At 41.2% G+C, this 21,845-nt stretch overlaps 3 protein-coding genes across 3 annotated transcripts; 1 reads left to right on the top strand and 2 right to left on the bottom strand.

Annotated features, from left to right (window-relative positions):
* Positions 1-1,883: 1,883 nt before the first annotated feature.
* Positions 1,884-6,024, bottom strand: cldn1 (claudin 1). Its single transcript, XM_080292818.1, has 5 exons — positions 5,859-6,024; positions 4,849-5,355; positions 3,444-3,608; positions 3,150-3,234; positions 1,884-2,507 (listed from the first exon to the last, which is right to left on the bottom strand). The coding sequence occupies exons 2-5, from the start codon at positions 5,069-5,071 to the stop codon at positions 2,351-2,353; spliced, it is 630 nt and encodes a 209-aa protein (XP_080148944.1). The 5' UTR covers positions 5,072-5,355; positions 5,859-6,024; the 3' UTR covers positions 1,884-2,350.
* Positions 6,025-6,035: 11 nt separating this feature from the next.
* LOC113010596 (carboxypeptidase N subunit 2) lies at positions 6,036-8,479 on the top strand. The gene has a single exon (XM_026149737.2). The coding sequence runs from the start codon at positions 6,179-6,181 to the stop codon at positions 7,736-7,738; it is 1,560 nt and encodes a 519-aa protein (XP_026005522.2). The 5' UTR covers positions 6,036-6,178; the 3' UTR covers positions 7,739-8,479.
* Positions 8,480-17,032: 8,553 nt separating this feature from the next.
* On the bottom strand, positions 17,033-18,705 carry LOC113010672 (transcription factor HES-1-B-like). The gene is made up of 4 exons (XM_026149856.2): positions 18,327-18,705; positions 18,140-18,235; positions 17,957-18,044; positions 17,033-17,749 (listed from the first exon to the last, which is right to left on the bottom strand). Exons 1-4 carry the CDS (start codon positions 18,432-18,434, stop codon positions 17,298-17,300), a joined length of 744 nt encoding a protein of 247 aa, XP_026005641.1. The 5' UTR covers positions 18,435-18,705; the 3' UTR covers positions 17,033-17,297.
* Between the last annotated feature and the right edge of the window lie 3,140 nt (positions 18,706-21,845).

The following is a 21,845-nucleotide window of genomic DNA, read 5'->3' as shown; positions in this document are numbered from 1 at the left end:
GCGCAGAGTTTTACATCCTCCTGGCGGGGATCTTGCACATATTACACAATCATTACACTCGTGCTTTGGTTCCAAAAACTGTATGTTAGTATTTTGTTTTGTTTTTTTTATCTTAAAGGAATTTTGAGTATAGTTTTGTAATTTGGTTTAAAACTCAAATACATTATTTGGCCTTTTTAAATAGAGCAGAAACTAATGAAACAAAGCCACAAGGTTTTAAATTACTTTACTTTTTCTGACCTATTTATGAGCCTGAACTCATTTAAATCTCAAAATTAGCTGTAAAGAACTGGAAATCTGTTGATGGCAAATCAGTTTTAACAAGTAAAACAGCAGAAGATCAAGATTAATGAATAAAAACACAAAGGAAATATTCAGCGACTGAAGGTTCGGGTGTGACACAAATTGTCATTTCAAACTGGGGAGTCTGAAGTTTGAAAATGGTTGTCTGCGGCATAAAGTCCATTCAATACCACATGCTCATGCTAAAACTGATCATGGGTGGATTTTACACAGTGGTTTGCCAATGTCTTTCAACCTGACGAGGCCAGGATCTAATAATGTCTTGTTAGTAATCGTGATTGACTACAACTGGTAGTTTCCCTTTGCAAGCATAAAAAGAATTTGTTTCACAGCACTTATTGGTCAATCCGATAAGTGCTGTGAAACAAATCATAGTAGCATCATGCTCTGGAGCTGTTTTGTTACCAGTGTTACTGATACACTGCACAAAGTGGATGGAATAATGAAGACTACCTTCAAATTCTTCAACTTCACCTCAAATCAACAGCTGGATGATATTAAACTTGGACACTTAAGCTGCTGGAAAGGCCTTCCCAAAGCCCAGACCTCTACCCTATTAAAAAAAAGTGTGTACTGCACTTAAAAATATAAATACAGGCCATTTTAAAAGCCAGGCCAGTGAGAGAAAACCATCCATTCATCCATCTTCTTCCACTTATCCACAGCTTGGTCATGAGGTAGCAGCTTATGAAGAGAAGCCCAGACCCCCCTCTCCCCGGCCTGGGTTTGTCCTAGGGCCTAGGGCCTCTTCCCAGAAAACCAAACAATTTAAATGAACTTCACCAATTCTGCCCAAATATCCAAAAGCATCCAGATCATACGCTTACAACTTTATAAGAGCATAAAAGTAAATATTAGCAGCTGTTGTCTTGTATTTTAGAACAGGGGAACAGTTCTTTGGTGTTTGAGCAGCATCCTCAAGGATCACCAGAAGGTGGCGCCCTCTCCTGCTGAACGGTGTTGGGTGGAAACAAACGTCAGCTTATTCTGGAGGGGTTTGGTTTCTTTGTTGTTATTTAATTTAGTTATAAAATCAGTTACACCTTCATGACTGAACGAACGATGGGCTGACAACCTTTGAAATTCTTTCCTGTAAAGTCACAGACAGGCTGACGCATCTTCCCAATGTAGCATTCAAGCGGTACCGACCGTGTTTATGTGAAATGCGACTTCACAGGCGTGCTGGGACAGGAGCAGGAGACCGTAGGTATGCCCGCTCCCCACCCTCTGCCTATCTCTCTGTTTGGATGTGTTTTTTCCTGCCTGAGGCCACAAATTTCTATATGTTTAGCTCTGTGTTGTACAGGATTTTTAACGCGTACAACACAATGAAAGTTTTTTTTATGATTTGAAAAATTGTGCCACCTCTTTAAAGAGAAACACCCTTCTCTATTTTACGTCCAGATTCTTATAAATGACCTTATCGAGTAATCAAAAGAGATTTTGCGTGGTTAGGGTGGAGCTCTGAAAAGAACATTCAGATCCTTTCACTTTGAAATGGTGTCTTGGTCTTTCACCCGGTGTGAGTGTGCAGTGATTATTATTAAACCAAAACATGAAGTGAATCCAAACACTGGTTGTCACATGGAAAAGTGGCAGTGGATTTATTTCATATGTAGTAAAATAAGAAATAAATGGGAAGAAATAAAAACAACAACAACACAAAAATCATAACAAACGGTACCATGGGAGTTTATACAAAAATGGAAATTAGTTGCAAAGAAAGTGACACAAAAACTGAATGTCTCCAACATATTCTGAAAACTTTCTTTAAACTAAAAGAAAAAGTCTTTTAAGCTTTACAATAATCCCAGTTTAAATCTAAATACATGCTATTGGACCTTATTTCTAACATTCAATTCTAACATTTGCATAGGTTGTCACATTAATTGTCAGTTTATTAATAAAGAAGCATCCCATCCCACTACGCTACTTTGACCCCACCTGCAAATAAACATGCTGAAAACAGTAAACAGGTCTGAAATATGCCCCTTTAAAGCCAGCGCTCTTAAATGAGACCAGGCCAGGAGAAGTGGGAAGACTACTCCTACACGTAGTTTTTGCCTCCCGCAGGGTGGGACTGGGGGTAGCGTTGAGCCGGCCCAGCATCCTGCTTGGGGCAGTGGCAGCTGAGGAAGGCCCCTCCGATGATGACGAGAATGGCAGATGCCCAGCCGACGTACAGGGCACTTCCAAACTCATACCTGTGGATGAAACACAACACGCATTGTGCTTGAGTGTTTGAGGACTCGCATGGCCAGCTCAATACAAGATGTTTGTGTCTTTCTGTGTATGTATGTGTATATATATATATATATATATATATACCATAGCATTTAAATTTGGGTACTAAAAAGGTTAAGTCTGCCCCACTAAACTTAGTCGGTGCTACATGTCAGAGTACCCACTCTTAAAGAAGGATTTCTTAAGAAATAACACAAAGTAAATACGCTGTTATGTGTGTAGCATGTTTTTTGTGAATTTTAACAGAACGTGTTTTTAAAAATGCATAAAAAATGTCAGAACAACACGTGTTGTCTTTGAGCCGATGTGGCACTAACTCAAAGGAGCAGGTAAACATTTCAGGAAATAGACCTATTTCTTTGGTGCCAAGTGTGAAAATGTTGTGGGTTTGCACGGCTCACGCGCCTGAATTTTTGTCGGGGACCGGACTCTTTCATTTCCCTTTGTGTGTGCTGTAATGCTGAATCTTGAGCTTTTTTTGGTCTCTGTCACAGAGACAGACTTTTTTTAATCTGATGTCTGTCTGTGGATTCACCAAAGAAACCTTCAGTGATACCTGATAAGGATTGTGGAGGGTTTCGTGTGACAGAGGAGATGCTCACCTGGAGTTAGTCGGAGTGAATGGATTGTAGAATTCCTTTGCTATGTTGCTGCCAAACCAGGAAGTTCCCGCCAGGGCAAGCAGACCTGGAAAATTGCGAGCACAAAAGCTTCTCTATATTGTTGGATTTTAGAGGTAACTACTTGCGCAGTTGTGTTATCTTTGACATATCTCGAATGCAAAACCTCACATTCTAAAACGATGTTCCAATGTAGCTGTGAATGCAGGTAAAAACAAAGAAGTACTATGTTACACTTTTTTAAAAAAACCCATAAAAAGATGATTTAACTCTCACCAGCAAGAATAAAGATAATCCCTCCACTCAGGGCCACCTTATCCTTCAGCTCTGGAGAGTCGCTCATGACCGTAGTGCACTTCATACCCATCACTGCCACCAGGATGGAAATGAAGCACAGCACGATGGACGACACCATCAGCCCTCGTGTGCCCTGTACGTTTCCTGCAGACACAGAGAGGGTACGTTAGTCAGAGCAGGTTTCACTCAAGGCTTACTTCACTAAGAAGTAACTGGGTGGTTAGAGACAGTTGAAATCCCTCCAAACAGGGAGATACTTCACAGCAGTAGCACAGAAAACAAAATTTTACACGAGTGCCATTTTATTAGTCCATGTTTAACTGTTCTTTCTTTAACAATCAATCCTCAACAGACCACACATCACCTCTGTTACCTTTCTCTTCTAATCGAGGGCAACCCTTTAAGCCAGATTGCGTCTTTTTTGCGTCACGCTACAAACTTACTGAGAATCTAAATTTAACTGATCAAAACTGCATCTTCCTCATCTGGATGAAGACTCCCCATCAAGTGTTACCTTCAGATTTCTAATCCCGTCTCCCAAGAAACATTGCAGACTGTCCTATCACAAAAACATATAAATCATTTAAGTGCACACCAGAAAAATTGTACTTCTAACAAATAAATATGATTCTGAATAGAAGAGCTCACTCACAGCCTATTTGATCCTTTAGTTTTTGTTTTTCATGTTTTTGTTTTTATTTGTTCTATTCTTTTGTGTGTTGCTGTGTAGTTCTCTGTTGCGGGGCTTGTAGTGCAGTGTTCCTCACATTGTCTCAATCCTTGTTTAACTTCCACTGAATGAATGTGTTTCAGAAAAAAAGGGTAAAAGTGTAAAGAAAAAAAAAGGAAAAGAAACACGTTCATCGAAGGGATTATTTTTAATCTGATAGTTGTGTTTTTTTGTAAAAATGTTTACACTTGACTGATTTGCAACACTAACAGCATGAAGTTTAAACTTTGTCTTTCATGTCTCTTTCATGACGTAGGTTATGGTATTTGACCAACATGTCTTTGCATGCAGGAGGTCTAAGAAGGAGAAGGAAAAAGGTGCACTCTCCCTTTAGTGACCTCGAGGCTTTGAAAGACCACAGACTTAAACATATTTTTTGTTCATAGAACAACCACAGTTCTACTTAAACTTCTAGCATTGGTATTGAAAGTAACTGTTCGGGTATTATTTGAATGTGCACCATTCACTATCTCATGACATGCTCCCCACCCAGCTAACTACCCCCTTCCACACCCAAAAAATAGAACAAGTATTTGATTTTGGACACTGTGTTACTCATAAACCCCTTATTCTCTGGCTATGACCGTCATCAGCATTTAATAATAATGAAGAAATATCACAAAAGGTAAAAACACGATGTATATAAAGCAGTACCTGGCAGCTGGAGGAGGGAGTCATACACTTTACACTGAACTTGTCCGGTGCTCTGACTCGCACAGGTCTGCCAAAGCCCTTCATACATCGCCTGAGCCGTGATGATGTTGTCCCCAACGTAGGCTGAAGCTTTCCACTGCACCATGATTGTGGCCGCGATGACGCCAAAGCAGCCAATGAGGGCCAGTATGAATCCGAGAAGCTGCACTCCAGCGTTTGCCATTGTTTGATGAATTAAAATAAGAATTTAAATGAAAATGGCAAAAGTTCTTTGGGGGAGTTTTTTGGTTGTTGTTGTTGTTGTTTTTTAAAGATATAAAGGTGAAAAAATGTTGCTCAGTGATGTTCCCAGTGGGTTTGTGTTGGCGACCTGCTCCCAAATAAAGGCGCCTAATCACCTGTGCATCTTTAAGGAATGACCTGGAGGAGAGGGAGGATCCCCGAATGCCATCAACTCCTGCTAAAGTCAGGAGGTGCAGGGTGACACCTTCTGGCTGTGAAGGTCTTCTGCAAATAATAAAACCAAATGAACCCACACATACGCAGTGAACTCCAATAAAATCTTTTCTAAAGTAAGTAACAACAGTCAGTAAGAGCACTGTGAGCAGCAGTGATCATCTGTCCCATTGTTTGTTTGTTTGTTTTCACTTTATTTTTATAATTGAAGCAATATACAGAAATTCATTTAGTGAAAAAAATAGAAATACTGTAAAAAATAAAGCAAAATACACTCCACTGGCACTCTACCTATTCTGATTCAGCTTACACATGAAAAAAGGGACAAAGTGCACATTTATTAAACCACTAATCTCCATAAGTTATCTGTTGATTTTTATTCATTTTTCTTATCAATACAAACATTAATTCTAATAACAGAATATTTACATGCCATAAAATACAAATTATTATCAAATTATCCGCAGATCAAAGCAGAGTACTCCAGCTTTGGAACGTTAACCCTAAAATCTTAATAAGAAGGAAGTAGCATAGTTGATTGTATGATTCCTTACATTATTTCACACATGAATGATCTTCTCAGTGCGACTTCTCTCTGATTTATTTGTTCCGTGAAGAAACATTTGCTTTTGCTGGTTTGCTGAATTGCATGATAATCTTTTTTTTTTTGTGGCCGGAGCTGACCAGCGGGCAAAGGTTTTTCTTGCCTAACCCATACTTGTGTTGTTGTTTGCACTTTTTGTCAGCTGACTTCCAAGCCCACAGAGAAACTTGTCACAGTGTTCCTCGATCGCTGTAACACAGAGGTTTTTGTTTGCTTTTTTGAATTTCCTCTTTCTTTGTTGTTGGGTTTGTTTGTTTTTTTCAGTAAAAAATGGACAGAAATTTGGGTCTGATCCTGCTCCTGCTGCTTCTCTGCCACAAAGGCAGCGGAGAGTTTTGTCCATACCGATGTCAGTGTTTCACTCTGGTCCAGGTGCTATGTGCTGATGCAACAATGACGTCTTTACCAAAGAATATTTCCAGGGAGGTCAAGGACTTTATTGTAATGACTACGGCTGTGCAGTACCTGTTCTCTCACACTTTGGAGGGCAGTCCTCAACTCACCAAGCTTATTTTCCTGGATAATCAACTGAAAAGTATTCACTGTCGGGCATTCGAACATCTGACTGAGCTTCAGGAACTGGAGATCAGCGGGAACCCCTTGGATCATTTATTTCTAGGAACTTTTTCAAAGCAAGGAAATTTGACTAAACTGCTGCTCAACTTCAACAGGTTCCAGACGGTGCTTCCTGGTATGTTTGACTCCTTGAAACAGCTAGAAACTCTGCAAATGAAGGGCAACGTCATATCAGATCTACCTGCGTTTCTTTTCCTGAACCTTCAAAAGCTGCGTGTCCTGGATTTGTCCCAAAATAAGCTTGAGGGAGTAAAAAAAGAAACTTTTTGTGGTCTGGAAAAGTTAGAGATCTTGAAAATGAACAACAACCTCCTCAGCAATTTTACATCTGACACATTTCACAATGTTTCTCAGCTGACAGAGCTTCATCTGGAAGGGAACATGATAACAAAACTTGATGATGGCATCTTTGCTGTGTTAACTGAATTGCAGGTGCTGAATCTCCGTGGGAACCTTCTTACAACCTTTAGCGATAAAGTGTTTGGATTTGAGGGCTCAAATTTGTCGGAACTGAACCTAAAAGGCAACAGACTAACTGAGCTGTCCTCTCTAAGCAGTCTGACTTTACTTACCAACCTCATCCTGTCCTCTAACCAGCTCTCCAACCTTACTGGAGACATTTTTAGAAATGTTACAGCCCTGATGATCCTGGACCTGTCTGAAAACCAGATCACTTCACTGCCCGAAACAATCTTTAATGATCTGTCTGAGATTAGGACAATCTACCTGCAAAAGAACAATCTCAGCACTTTGGATGCCAAACTGTTCAAGAGCCAGGAATTCATTCAGCAGCTCTACCTGTCTGACAACCAACTGGAGAGTCTCCCAGAGGACCTTTTCGACCATTTTATCCTGCAGTACACCGTGAGGCTGCATGGAAACCCTTGGAAATGTGACTGCCACATATGGTACCTGCATGACTGGGTGTTGGAAAACAGCAAAACCATGGAGATGCTGGACAGGGTGGTATGTGAGAGCCCAAACCTTTTGAAAAAACGGGCGGTCATGTCCATCAACAAGGATCAGCTGGTCTGTCATTTGTCCAGAGATGAGATGCCAGATCTCAGCACCTGTAGCCTACAAGCATCAAATGGCATCATGATCATAAAGTGTAAAGTAGATATATGTTCTCCACTGACAGTGAAGGTACAGTTTCAGAAGGAAGATGGCAACATTAAGGAACATATTGTGAAAAATGAGCATGAACCCTCACAATGTAGCAACGAGACACTGATCGAGAGCCCCATTCAGTAGTTTTCAGACTTTTTCTGGGTGCAAATTGTTTCACACTCAGAGTCACGTTATATGTTCAGTGACTGCCAGAGTCAATACTCTAAACAAACCTCTAACTCACCAGCTGACTAGTATACATAAATGTGACTGAATGATAAGAAAGGTGGATGAACCTTTTTTTTTAAAAGTTCAAAGTTCAACTCAATTTCCAAAGATCCTGTCACTGCTCAAAGAAGCAATGAGTGAGCTGTCAGTCATCTGCTAACACATGCTTTTCCTGTGATTAAAACTCCAGTAGACGTCAGTGCTTCTCTCCTCTGTGTAAACTGCCAATGCTAGTCCCCTCAAACAGAACAGTCTGACACAGTGCAGAGTAGTTATGAATATGTTTTTGTTTTCAGCAAGTTTGAGGTTAGTTTCCTGTGAACAAATAATTGAGTAAAACGTAATATTTGCTTCATGAAATTACTGGATTGAATTTTCAAGGCAGGAAAATGTATTAATCCTTAAATCAGGGATAGAAATTGTATGAAGAGTCTTGAAAGGCATGTGGTGTAAAAATCACCATACGAACTACCATGAAGTGAGGGCCATCTGATATCCCTGTATCGGTGTTGTTCCTGCATCATCATCATCATAAGTTTCTCCAGGACTGACTTTGCAGCTAACTAACAATTGTTGTCTGTCAGCTTGAAATGTGGAATAAAAAAGGGGGGGGAATGTCTTTGTTTATATAAGACTGTCTTCTAGAACAAATGGAAACAATTCTAGGTGTGTTCTTTATTAATTTATACAATATCATATACTGGTATGTATTATCAAGCTAGGTTTGCTGTCAGCCAAATTTAGCTTTCTCAATGTTGGTTTGCTAGGGATAGCTTTTAATAGCGGTAGCTAACTTTTTGGCTAATGCTAACTCAATTCTCAGACAACATGACTGATGGTCAGTTGTAATGCTGATCCTGGACTGACATTGCTATGATAATGTCAGAACAACACCAACCCAGAAATATCAGATCACGCAGCAGGCTACACCATGAGCTGGTCACCGGGCTGTCACAGGGCTAACACAGTGAACTTTTGGGAAATTTGACTACACTAGCTTGTATGTAGATCTGACCACACATGACAGCCATTGCTCCCCATGTGTATCACTGAGCCTTGGGCACCTATGACTCTGTCACTCAAATCCTCACACTTGCTCATTTTTTTTTGCTTCTAACACATAAACCTTGAGGACAAAATTTTCACTTTCTCTTTAATATATCCCACCCACTAACAGCTGCCACGATGAAGAGATAATCAGTGTTATTCACTTCACCTGTCAGTGCTCATAATGTTATGCCTGATCGGTGTATGTCATAAGCTAACTGTGGCTTGTTTACCTAATATCATCATCAGAATATGATCATAGCAGCCGGCAGTAAGTAGTGCAGTAATTTTCTGCAGTGGAGCAGAAGGGCAAAGCAGCTAAATGAATATACTTACACTATTGCTCAAAAGTCTTGAAAAATGTTTTTATATTCAAAAGAAAAAGACAATTTATTTTCATTTGCAATAACAAAAAATGATTACAAGTGTTCCAACTGATCTATTTACAGCATTTCTGTGTGATCTGATTGCTCAGAGAAGTGCAGCCTATTCAGTGGAGATGAAGTGACAAAATATTACACTGTTTTCAGAAATTTCCCACATAGAACGGGTTTCATTTCTTAGAAGAGACAGTGATCACACCCACAAAACGCCCACAGACTGTCCAAAGAATAGCCAAAGATCAGTCACCAGATGAACTTGATAAACTTGCTTTAGGTTACGCAATATACCACTGGATCACAGGGGCGATCTTACTGAAAACAGGCCTCTTTGTGTCTATGTACATAAACTATGTACTGAATTTATGATGTATGATTTGAGTAATTATTCATTTTCACTTAAAGCATTTCTTTAATATTATTATTTATTTTTCAAAAAAAATTTCCTTCTCTTTCTTTTAAAAACAGGAATATTTCAAAGTGACCCCAACCATTTAAGCTGCAGTGTGCATTACATCTCACCACTGCCTTTGGCACGCACATATATTGAGGTTTTTACTTGGCTGTGGAGTGGGTGGACTATTCATTGCAGTTCTTCAAAAGTATGTCGGTATCAAGCAGCCATCCTCTGATCAATCTCACTGCTGCTGCACACTGGGAGGGATAATAAAGATTGAGGGAGGAGGAGAGCCCCAGCGCAACAAGGCACACAGATGGCTACACCTTGAATACAGCACTTTCACCCCTGGTTAATAAGGGTCAAATGCCAAGGGGTCAATTGGGTCCTCGTTTTGAGGTGACTGACATCCCAATTCAAGTGGTGGCATACTTATTTCCAGAGTTTGGAGGGTTGTCCTTAAGCTGGAGGTAATCCTCACTTGACTCAAAGTCTGAAAACAGAACATTTAATGTTAAAAGTACAGCTAATGAGCAGAAAGAGATATGGAAGTCGTTAAATGCATATCTCTGTTCAGTGAGCGTGCTGGCATTTAAATGAATAGAAAAGAAACTAATAGGATGTGTCACAGTTAGCAGTGCAGTTGCTGAAGAATGTTTTTGAGGCTGTTTCCTTTGGAATTAAGGTTACTTAGAGTTATGCAGGAATTATATTGTGAAGTAAATCAAGTCAAATCTAACTGATTCATTTCATGGTATTGATGTGGCCTTTTGAAAGCAAAATGTTGCCAATCAACAGGTAGACACTAGATGTTGGAGTTTAGCGGCTAAACTAACAGATGAAGACTTGATGAAGAACTAGTGGGTCAGAGTTGTGTCTACATAACGAAACCCAGCACTGAAAACTGGATGCTTGAAATAAAACAGCTGAAAGCAGCCTAAAAATGAGAGCAGGATAAATTAACTGCAATTTACAAAAACTAAAACAATGAACTGATACTCTGAAGCTTTGTGCACAGAGATGAGATTAAAGATCTCCTCAGTTTATCATTCAAGTGATCACATTTTTAGGCTACTATAAAAGAAAATCCTTTTTTTTTTTTTTTTTTTTTTTTAAACTTCCTGGAATTCAGGTCTCCTAAAAATTATTATTGGGATACTGGGAAGTTTTGGTAGAGTTTAAGTTTTGCCACAAGAAATGAAGAGGTTAATGTAGTTATCAACACTAAATCACCTGCCAGCATCCATCACTGGTAATTGCTCAGCAGAGTTACAGCAGCAGTGTTTGAGAGCAACCCAATGAGTAGGAATGAAAAGCTGCTTTTCCCCCACCCATGGTCACATCTCATCTCTGTATCCAGCTTAGTGGGCATTTAGCACCGGACACCACACTCCACACAGCAGCTCTTCAGATCGAAGAGAAGAGAAACAGAGGGGAGGGAGACATTATCCGGTGAGGCGCACAATGTCCAAAACAACACAAAGCACTGGGGAAGATGGTTTCCCACAGAGTTTAGACTGGTCAGTGAGAAGGGAGGTGGCGAGGGCAGGGCAGGGTCCTCAGGACAAAGACCAGAGGTCATCTGAGGCTCAGTGCTTGTGGCGAGAATTTGGGACTTTACTTTTTTTGATGGGAAAATGTTAACTAATTTCACACTGAGTCGCTGAATAAAATTTTATAACTGATCTGAAACACTGAACTCAATGTTGAGGACAAAAATTTTTTACTTGTACTTCAAACACCATGATTATGGTTTTTGTCTCTCAGCCTTATTTAAATGAGTTTAGTCTGTCATGAAATGATAACCAACACCAGTTGCTATCATGTGGGCAGGTGTCTATTAGGTCCTCTCTCTCACACAGCCGAGAAGGGTGAATGCGATGACCTAAGCATCTCGCGAACACAAATGGGCCATTTTGCACTCTCAAACTGTGAACCTTGCTTACAAACAAGGGTCAATATTTACCCCTCAGTGCACCCAGACCCCTGGATGGAAGCTTAATTGGTGGTGCTGACCAAATTAAGAACAGCTGACCTGATGTGGGTGTTAAGTGGACGGGGAGATGTTACTAGAATGGAAATCTTTTAGCATGCTGGTACACTGCCCTTTGTTTTGTCAGTCCCTATTGGAGGATAACAAGAGGCTATAAGCTCCTTATCATCACATTACATTTATGAAGGATGAATCGGGAACTATGGCCCTCTGGACCCCCATCCTCAAAAATAGCTATCCTTGTTTTGTGCCCAGCTGGTTTTATTATGCCTGCAAGCAGCACTTCATTCTATACTTTTGGTCGGACACTGAAATACCTTCTATGCTCCATCCTCCAGCAGCAAAGATCCTATAAAACAATATGTGTTTCACACATTTGGGTTTGTTAAAACATTGCCAGTTTATTTTCCCTGGTTTATTTTATGAATTCAATGCAGACAAGTCATGTTTCCAGGTTTTGATTAAAAACCTACTTTCACTTGCAGTTGTACATGTAATGTGGATTTCACAGATTGCAGGCCACTGCTTGTGTTGCAGGCCACATCAATTCCTATCAGTTCAATTCCGTTTTATTTGCATAGCACCAAATCACAACAGCAGTCACCTCAAGACCACAAGGTAAAGACCCAATAGCAATACAGGGAAAACCCCAACAATCAAAGGATCCACTTTGAGCAAGCACCTGGTGACAGTGGGAAGGAAAAATTCAATTTTAACAGGAAGAAGCCTTCTGCAGGACAAGGTTCAGGGATGAACAGGCATCTGTCAGGACTGGTTGGGAGTGACAGGAGAAAGAGAATCCTAAAAGCGTTAAGAAAATGTAATGCAGTTATCATTTTTAACCACCTATAAATCAGTCATGCTGCATCATGCAATGTAATTAGTAACTGCATTTAAACCCTTTCAAAGATGTTTTTATTAGAAGTGAACACCAAACAACAGAGAAAACAATCAGATGTACGTACCTACCCACTAAGGACACTTATTGTCGTCAGTTGTTCAACAGTGTCCCTTGGACTAGGATGGCAGATGGAATAAGTAGATCGAGGCCTGAGGCTGTTGCCAAACCAAGCCAACTTTTTTTAGAAAGCGTTTTAAAAACAGCAACCACTGACCAAAGTGCTGGACAAAGCACTGAAATACAACTTAAATAAAGTTTAAATAAGTAAAAGTAAATAAATATAAAAATAATTTGAATTAAAATTACTACACAAAATAAGAGCATCAGCACGATACAAGATTTGGGAGCCGCTACAGCAAAAGCCCTTTCTCCTCTGAGCAGCTCCTCTGTGTCCTCCACATCCAAGAGTACTTGCACCATCTGCAGACAAGACAAGGAAGACTGGCTAAAATCAACATATAGAGTTACAGTAATCCAAGTGAGTTATAATGACGGCATGGATTACTGTTTCAAAATGATCTTTTGATAGAATGTTTTTTTTATTTTAGCCAGCTGTCTCAGCTGAAAGAAGCTAGATTTTACCAATGCGCTGATTTGACTGTCCAATCTAAAATTCTTGTCCATCCTAAAAATCATGCTTCTGACAATAAGCTTTACATACTGAGCCACTGGGCCTATGTCGACAGAACAAGCCTCACCAGTGACGCTAGGCCCAAACACAATAACCTCTGCCTTCTTTTGATCAAAATTTAGGACGTTTAGCACCATTTAGGTTTTTAATTCCTCAAGGCACTCAGCTAAAGTTTCCATGGAGTAGGCATCCTTCTGTTTTAGGGAACATAAACCTGAGTATCATCTGCATAACAATGGAGAGCAATTTTGTACTTGCTAAAATTAGAAGCAAGAGGCAGCAGATATACAAAATAGCAGAGGCCCAAGTATCGAGCCCTGCGGAACCCCACAAGACAAAGGAGCAGAGGAACATCTGAAATCACGTAGTCTAAGGTTCTCTTGGAAAGGAAGGATTGGAACCACTCCAGAACAGTGCCACAAATGCCTACCCTGAGCTCTAAACAAGACATTAAAATATTAAGATTCGCTGTGTCAGAAGTGACAGTTAAGTCTAGAAGAACTAGCATCAGATAGTCCCCTGCATCTGTAGCCAGGAGGATGTCAGTAAAAACCACCAGCAGTGCAGATTCCATGGATCATCCATCATCCATCCATCCATCCGTCCATTCTCTTCCACTTATCCTTGTCAGGGTCACGGGGAGGCTGGCGCCTATCCCAGCTGTCTCTGGGCGAGACGTGCGGTACACTCTGGACAGGTCGCCAGTCTGTTGCAGGGCTAACACATAGAAACAGACAACCATTTTACGTTCACACCTGTGAAAATTTTTGAATTACCAATTAACCTAACCCCACTAAATGCATGTCTTTGGACTGTGGGAGGAAGCCAGTGTACCCGGAGAGAACCCACGCAAACACTGGGAGATGCAAACTCCACACAGAAAAACCCTGGCGTGATGGTGGACCTTCTTTCTGTGAGGCAACAGTGCTTACCACTGTGCCACCATGCTGCCCGTGCTATGAAGAGACTTAAAACCAGATTGAAAACCGTCAAGAACATCATGTTTCACTAAAAATGCCACAAATACACTGTGAACAATTTTCTCCATAATTTTTTAAAGAAAAGGAAGCTTGGAAATAGACCTAAAGTTAGATAACAGGGTAGGATCAAGGCAAGGTTGTTTTTTTTTTATTAGTGGTTGCACTGTTTGCATCCTTAAAAATTTTAGGAACAACACCTGAGGACAGGCTGCTGTTAATAACCTCACGACAGATGGGATCACATCACAGGGGGGAACCTGAGGCCTTCAGGTGACCAAATAAAGTCTCATAAACGACGGTCTCACTGAAGACTCGCAGTAACTACGGGGCCGAGCAGAATTTCACCTTTATTACATTTCTGCCTAATACCTTCAAATTTAGACACTTTGCAATCACTTTTACAACTGTTTCTTACACCATTCTAGCACCACATCCTCCACTTTAAGAGCTTCATTTTTTGGTGCTGGCTATGATATCTGGCTGTGGAATTCATCGCTCATGTATTTTGTTTCAGGTCTCTTTGGCACTTGGATTACTGAGAGTTCTCTCTAACAGCGTGGCTCATTATATGCTAAATCTAACAGTATACCCATTTGCTATAAAGTCCTTGTTTTTCAACGTTGCATTTGTATTTCTGGCTCTGCTCAAACTCATGGTGAAACAGCAAACTCCTGTGTAATAGCACAAACTTCAGGGGTAAACTGAAAGTTACTCTTATTAAAGGCTCTTGTTACATTAGAGAGATAGACAAAATTAAAAACAAGTGAATTATGGTGGGCTTTTATAAGCTTGTTCTGTCGGGTTTTTGTTGCTTTTGATCTGATGTAGCTGATATTTGACTTTAAAGGACTATTATTGCATGACGTTCTTCCTAAATTCCCCCCCTCTGGGTTGTTAAGATTTTCAAAAACAACCAGCTAAATCAAAAAGTGATGAATTGGAGCGTGGCGACAAAGAGTATTGTTCATTCACCATTGATATTGAGCGCATAATCTATTCATTAGCCTTGATGTGAACCACTGGTGACTACTTCGACCCCCATCAACACCATAACAACCTTAAGAACAATAGTAAGGCGATTCACCCACAGAGGTGGAGGCGCTGGAGGTTTCCGGTGTGTGTCAGAGGGAGACGGTTGTGAGAAGCAGGGAACCTGTCACTTTTGCCACTCTGATTTTGAGGGGAGGCCATCAATCATGGAGCTAAGTAATAGGGGCAGGGTCTACCCGTCTTCATGTTTACCAGTCTATGCTTTACGGCGTTTTGGAGAAACTGCAACAACGTGGGGTTTTGATTCGGGAGGGGGGCGGCAGATAAGCAACAATAAGACGAGACATGAGATGAAGGCACAGACACCAGCAGGAGTCATGATCTATTGAAGCCGCTCTGTCCAAAGCCCCTTCACAGAGTCTGTCTCATATACACAGCGATAACCTGTCAGCACCTCAGAGCTCGTCTTATCTGAATGGCACAGCTTTGCCTGAAGAGTTGTCAGAAAGCCTTTAAAACCAGGACCTTTGGGAACAGCCAACAATAAGCCTTCTTTAGCACGGTGAAAGTGACAGCATGGTCCTCCCCCGCTCCCAGCCATAAAACCTCTTCCTGGATAAACAAGGGGAAAGGCCCTTTATGAAGATGGAGAGGGTCACAAAGAGAGGAGCCATTGAGCCACCGAGGGGCCCGTCTTTGTTTTTGTCTTTCCGAGGGTGTTCTCAAAGGATGCTCTGATAGGAGGGGGCAGCTCTATTTTTGTCTTTTAGTCCTCCTTAGCGTCGATCTTCTTGCAGCTCTGCCAAAACAGAGACGTGAACTTAACACGACTGAGTCGTTTGCACAAGTTGAGTTTAATGTTTTTGACAGGGTGGCAGACGTGTTAATTTGGTTCATTTAGTAAGAAATTCAGATTTAAATTCAGTTCCTTAAATTTAGTTAATCTAAATGCTTCTCTGTTAGGATCAAATCCCTTTAAATTCCATGGATTTGAAATCAGAAGCCGTCAAATGACTATGGATGGTGTGAGTGTTTGCCTTCAGAGGTGCCACTGTGTGACGCTGTCAAAGAGAGGCCCCGTCTTTTGGTGACAGGCTCCCAGGTCAGTTGATGGGTTGCCAGATTTAAGGCAACATGCTGATGGAGCTGCGTTGTGTTGGGAGTGTGAATGAGGGGCACCTGTGACCTCTGGTCACGCTCTGCTTGCAGCCCGCTGTGCGAGCACCACGCTCAGGACACACGCTGGGACAGTCAGGCCTTCAACTGTCCACCACAGGGGTTGGAGCGTCTCTGCAGGGCTGCTGCAGAGAGGGTGTTTTACATCATCGTACTCACATCATCAAATTGTTTCAGACACATTTACAGCCTGCTTTGTCAAAAAGTTTAAATAACAGCATCAAATTTTTCGAAATTTAATCCGCATTTAATCCTTGAGTAATACCGGGATCTTATCATGACTGGTCTTCCAGTTTATTTTAACATGATTTCCCATCTGGCAGCAGCACAAGCAGGGCTGCGCGTGTCTGCAGAAGCCAACACGCCCTCCTCTCTGGGCTAGCAGCACGCCTTTTAGATTCAACACAGCCTCTCAGGTTCCACACCTTCTTAGAGAGGTATTTAGTTCCAGCAGAAAACAGATTTCTCCTAACTGCAGAAGGGATGACAAGTGATAACACGACACACAGGAGGGGGTCTATTTTTAGAGGACTGCTTTGAGATGATTTATAGTTATAAGTATAGCAATTAACAGCATTTTCTGTAAGCAACATAGACTGAACTGGACCCTAAACTAGGGGAATGCAGTAACACTGATATCATAAGCCATTCAAGTGTGATGGGTAATGTAAAAGTATTTTTTTGGAGAAAAAGAAAAAGTCACCAATCCTGCAAGTATTGCTGTAAACATAAAACCATTTTATTTATTTCAGAAAATACAGTGCTTTTCGGGAGCTTCTCAGCCCAGAGGCAAAATAAACTGTGCAGTATCAAAAATAGAAACCCCACAGTAAGAAAAGAGGCCCAGAATAACTTTTATAGTCCATATAAAAAACATAACTGTGTCTAAAGTTTCCTCAGTGTAATAACAAAATGTACAAAATATACAAAAATAGGATTTACAGTGTGAAAGTACTCTTCTCCTCAAAATCTACTCCTTCCTACCACGGCCTCCACACAGAGTCTGAGGTGACAGCCGGTGCAACAGGTGACACGTGGTGACCATTCTGTGCGGTCAGAGGTCCGAGGGCTGCACTGGGCACGAGAAACGCAAACTGTCCATCGGGCGTGGGCACCACTTGGAAGCCTCCATAGAGTTTCATCGATTCTGGGGGAGCGTGCATGAGCGAATTGCTTTTGCAGGGTATCTGTGGGACTGAAGCGACTGGAATCTGTGTGCCGGTCTGTCCGAGTCCAACCGCACCGAGGTGAGGTCCATAGAAGTTCAGAGTATTGATTTGGGCCACGCAGGCTGCCAGGTGGCTGAGGAGGCGAGTCCTCACCTCGGTGTTCACCCCTTCGCACGTGGACAGGAAACGGGTGACTTCTCCTACACACTCACTGAATCCGGCTCTGTATTTACCCAGAACGAAGGGGTCTGTGTTTGCAGCAGCTGGAAAAGAAAAGAAAAATGCATAAATACAGACAGACAGATAAATAGATAGATGGAGAGATGCATGTGAAATGAATACTACAGGGCAAACATACATGCGGGTTGGGCAATAAATCTTGGAGAAAGATGGGCCATGTGTGCCATCTAAAGTTACTCCTCCAAGACTCAGTGCTCGCCATTAAACATCCAGAAATGGCAGTTACATACCAGTCATCTGAAGTCGCTGCAGGTTCCTGAGGTGCTTCACAGTCATCTCAAGGATGTCAGCCTTCTCCAGTTTAGAGTGTCTGGAGCTCTAAATAGAAAAAAAATATTGAAAATTTTAAATTTGCTTTTTTAATTCACAGATGTTTACATCTAACTGGATTGTTAGCCTGTGCGTCTCCTTACGTCTTTCTTGAGTGCGTCCAGGATGAGGGTCTTCAGCTGACCCAGGCTCTCATTGATGCGCGCGCGTCTTCGCTTTTCCATGATTGGTTTGGAAGACTTGGAAGAGGGGGGGGGAACGCAGTTTAGACAGTTTTTCGTAGAAATATCAAACAATTAAACACCGGTGTAAAGAGCTCATTTAACCGACCTTTCTGCTCTCTGTCAAAGCCCGGGGTTTCTCGGGCGTGGAGTCGCCACTTGTAGGGGTGGCAGCCACAGCGGACGGAGATGCTCTCTCTAAAGTACCGGCTGGCATCTTCAGTTCAGTATCAGTAAAAGAAAACCAGCAGAAGCGGTCTGCGAATACCCAGCAGTAAAAAGTCCAGTTCAGTGTGTCCCGCCTTCTCCTGGCAGACCTCGGAGATCCTCGTCGATGACAACACCACCGCTCAAAAGCGACTTCTGTCCACTCGCCAAGCTGACATCCAGACCGCTCCTGTTACGGGCTCCTCGGGTTTCTTTTATACAGCTGGGGCCTGCACGCGAGCGGCTCGTGTGCGGGTTCCCTGGGTTTCAGCCGTCTGTCCAATGAGCGCGCGGGACACGGCGCCGGGGAGGCGGCGGGCTCGTGCGACAGGACGCTCTCATTGGCTACCTGTCAGGATGCTGAAAGAGTGTTTTACAAAGGCAGCGTGAGTGAGGAGAGAAATGTCTGAGCACCAGTTCTCCTGCTGCAAATGAGGCGTCCCGCTCCACTAAAGACGCCACTGATGTGCTCTCGGGGTAAAACAAACAGCACGCTGTTTTATCTGTTTTTAAACGAGACTGTAAAACATAAATTAAAGCTGCTTTTCCGCTTTGTTTGTGTCTCTCTTGTGCTGGATAAAAACTTACAGCTAAAATATGTAGTCATTAAATTTCAGTTTGATTGTCTTAATTTCGTTTCTCCTCGAATTAATTCAGTGTTTGTTTGTTTTTTGCTTTAGACTAATCTAATAATAATAATTTTAAGATTAATATAAGACCTCTCCTGTGTCAAGCGTCTCTTACTTGTCTTCCTGTTAATTATTCTCTTCATATTTTTTTTAAAAGAAAAGGTTTCAAAGATGTTTCTTTACTTGGCGTTTGTCTGTGCGTTTAACTATAAAAAAAAAAGAGCAATCATTAATTTCATTTATTTGCGATCAGTCAGCACTTTTCTCCTGAGCCTAAACTGTCTTTGCTCTACACCTTTTCGTTTGGAAGGTGAGCGTTGATTGTGTCCATTATTATTGACATTTAAAACAAATATTGGAGAGGAGGTTACGTTGTATTTAAATTAGTTACTTTAAAATGTGTCTAGATCAGGGGTGTTAACCGTAAGGCCCAGAAGCCAGAATCAGTCAGCAAAGGAAAATGTGAAAAATATTATGGCATAAATGTTGAACTTTTAGCTGGATTTTCAGGTTTTACGGCATTTCCTATGGATGGCCCCTATTTACTGTCTACTATACAAATATCTGTTTGTCTGTGTGTTTGTCATGCTGAAGAACTGACATGTGCTGTTGAAATGGCACTTGCTTTCTTATATTAAGATATCTCCGGGATTCAGTCTATTGTTAAACTTCCTAACACTGACAGAAAGTGGAGTTTCAATGTTCCGGACTTTGATGTGTATTTGCGTGACTGTACATGTGTTTTTGTGTGTTTTTGTGTACTGAGAGGAATATCTCACTCGCATTCACACTCCCAGTTTCGTTGGGGAGGGGTGGGACGGGGTTGTTCACTGAGTGCTTCTGAATTTGAAGTAAAGAGTTTCTGACACACTCCAGGCCTGATGTCCAGTGAAGAAAATCTCTGAAGCACTGAGCTGTCTTCACTGGCTTGACCTCTGACATCTCGTGTCTACTATCAGAGAGTTTAAAGCAGAAAGTAAAGACGTATTTAAAATCCTTCTGAAGATGAAAAACAATACAATCTTTTGTGTTTTATGACAAACACCTGAATTGATATTTTTACCCTTCTGTCCTGATTTTCTTAATCCTAATTTATACCTATTACTGACTGTTATTCATCTTTAAATATGTTATATTCTCATCTTTTCCTTCAAAGCTTATATCTGTGATAAATCATACTTCTGCACGTATAAAAACACAAGAGATTTTATGCAGATTTTTATCAGTTATCATTTTGTGTGGCATTTAAGTAGCTTCTGTAATTTTCTGGTACCTGTAAGCGCTTGTTGTCTTGAATTTGCAATTGTTTACCTGCAAGCACACTCAATATCTCTGTGATAAACCACTCATCTCCTGGTGTCAGTGCACATGCCATCTGTAACGTGTTTCATTAACATATATGTTGAGAGACATCTCCATCTAGTCCAGGTTTCTATCGGGAGTTAGCTCGATCCTTTCAGATAGAGTCCTCAGAGGTGAAATGACCCCAGAAGCAGGTCATCGTTTGCATCCAAGACTTCCTGTCTGTGTGAGCCAGACAAACTTCAAGCACCACTGGCTTCCTGACACGAGCTGGTATCAAGTGAAGTCAAATGAAATTGTCAAACCTGCAGCCAAGACTGGGATCACCTCATATAAACCTAATTATACCCATTCCTCAGAATTAAAAGAAAGTTCGCTCAGTTAAATTCAATTTTATTTATATAAAATCTATATAAAATATGCTTCATATTTATTGATTATTTTTGAAAGAACCCACATGTCAGAGATTTACAGTTAACAAACAGTCAGGTGAGTAAACAACACTGAGACACTTAAGATTGACAACGTGCGGCACGGGTGAAAAGCTCAGAGCAAATCACACCGAACTGCAGTATTCGTTTATTTTTATAGGTTACATCGTCAATATGCAAATATAATCACATTTTCTGTTACGCAGGTCCTGATGCTGTCTGCATGCAAGCTGTGTGTGTGTGTGTGTCACAAAGTATGTGTGTTGCAAGTCAATTTCTAAGAATAATATAATGCAAGTCAACTTCTGCGGATATGTATTTCTGTGCTGGTCTCTTATGGTAAATCCCAGTGTCACAGGGTCAGCTTCCTGTTTCTATGGAAAACTGTGTCTGGTGGAATATGTGTAACATAACTTTTGCAGCATAAGCAAATAAAACAATAAAAACTCCCTAACACCACAATAATACAGAGAAAATGTCAACAATCAGACGAAATCCTGCGAGCAAGCACTTGGCAACAGTGGGAAGGAAAAACTCCCTTATAACAGGATGAAACCTGAAGTAGAACCAGTCTTTCATTGTCAGTAATAAAGTCACTGTCAAGCTGTCAGCAGAGTGCTGTTGCATGTTTGTCCTTATGGAAACATTATTGAAGATTATTTTTGTTCCACAACACACAGTTCAGATGCTCTCAAACACAAAACCTTTTGATCCGTGACACACAAACACTCACATCAGAGCATCAGATTCAGTGGCTGCTTGCATTAAATGCTCTGTTAATCTTGAAGCTGAATGCTTTCAAAGCTGCTAAATTACAAAGAGGTTCTGCATGCAGCAGATGAGACACTTGGTGCAGCACTAAATTACATCCTACCAGCTCTGTTGGGGGACATAAACAGGCCCCGGTTGTGCAGATGGCGATGTAGAAATTAGGTTTACAGCACAATCCTGATCTGTATCAGTGTGGGAACTCTAGGGTGGGGCGGTCCGAGCTATCCGGGTGTAACGCGTGACAGATAGTGACAAGCTGAGGAAAACAGGGCCTTAAATGTATGAATT

This window comes from Astatotilapia calliptera, chromosome 18 (assembly GCF_964374335.1).
Source record: "Astatotilapia calliptera chromosome 18, fAstCal68.1, whole genome shotgun sequence".
NCBI classification, from domain to species: domain Eukaryota; kingdom Metazoa; phylum Chordata; class Actinopteri; order Cichliformes; family Cichlidae; genus Astatotilapia; species Astatotilapia calliptera.
This window is presented reverse-complemented; position numbering and strand designations above follow the sequence as displayed.

Bases quoted from the DNA above. Each gene is read 5' to 3' on its own strand.
- cldn1 (XM_080292818.1), bottom strand. From the start codon at position 5,071: ATGGCAAACGCTGGAGTGCAGCTTCTCGGATTCATACTGGCCCTCATT. The intron at 3,609-4,848 runs GTACTGCTTTAT...CTGTGTCTGCAG, and splicing joins CTCCCTCCTCCAGCTGCCAG to GAAACGTACAGGGCACACGA. The intron at 3,235-3,443 runs GTGAGAGTTAAA...GCAATTTTCCAG, and splicing joins GATTATCTTTATTCTTGCTG to GTCTGCTTGCCCTGGCGGGA.
- LOC113010672 (XM_026149856.2), bottom strand. From the start codon at position 18,434: ATGCCAGCCGGTACTTTAGAGAGAGCATCTCCGTCCGCTGTGGCTGCC. The intron at 18,045-18,139 runs GTAAGGAGACGC...TTTTCTATTTAG, and splicing joins TGGACGCACTCAAGAAAGAC to AGCTCCAGACACTCTAAACT. The intron at 17,750-17,956 runs GTATGTAACTGC...TTTCTTTTCCAG, and splicing joins GCAGCGACTTCAGATGACTG to CTGCTGCAAACACAGACCCC.
- LOC113010596 (XM_026149737.2), top strand. From the start codon at position 6,179: ATGGACAGAAATTTGGGTCTGATCCTGCTCCTGCTGCTTCTCTGCCAC.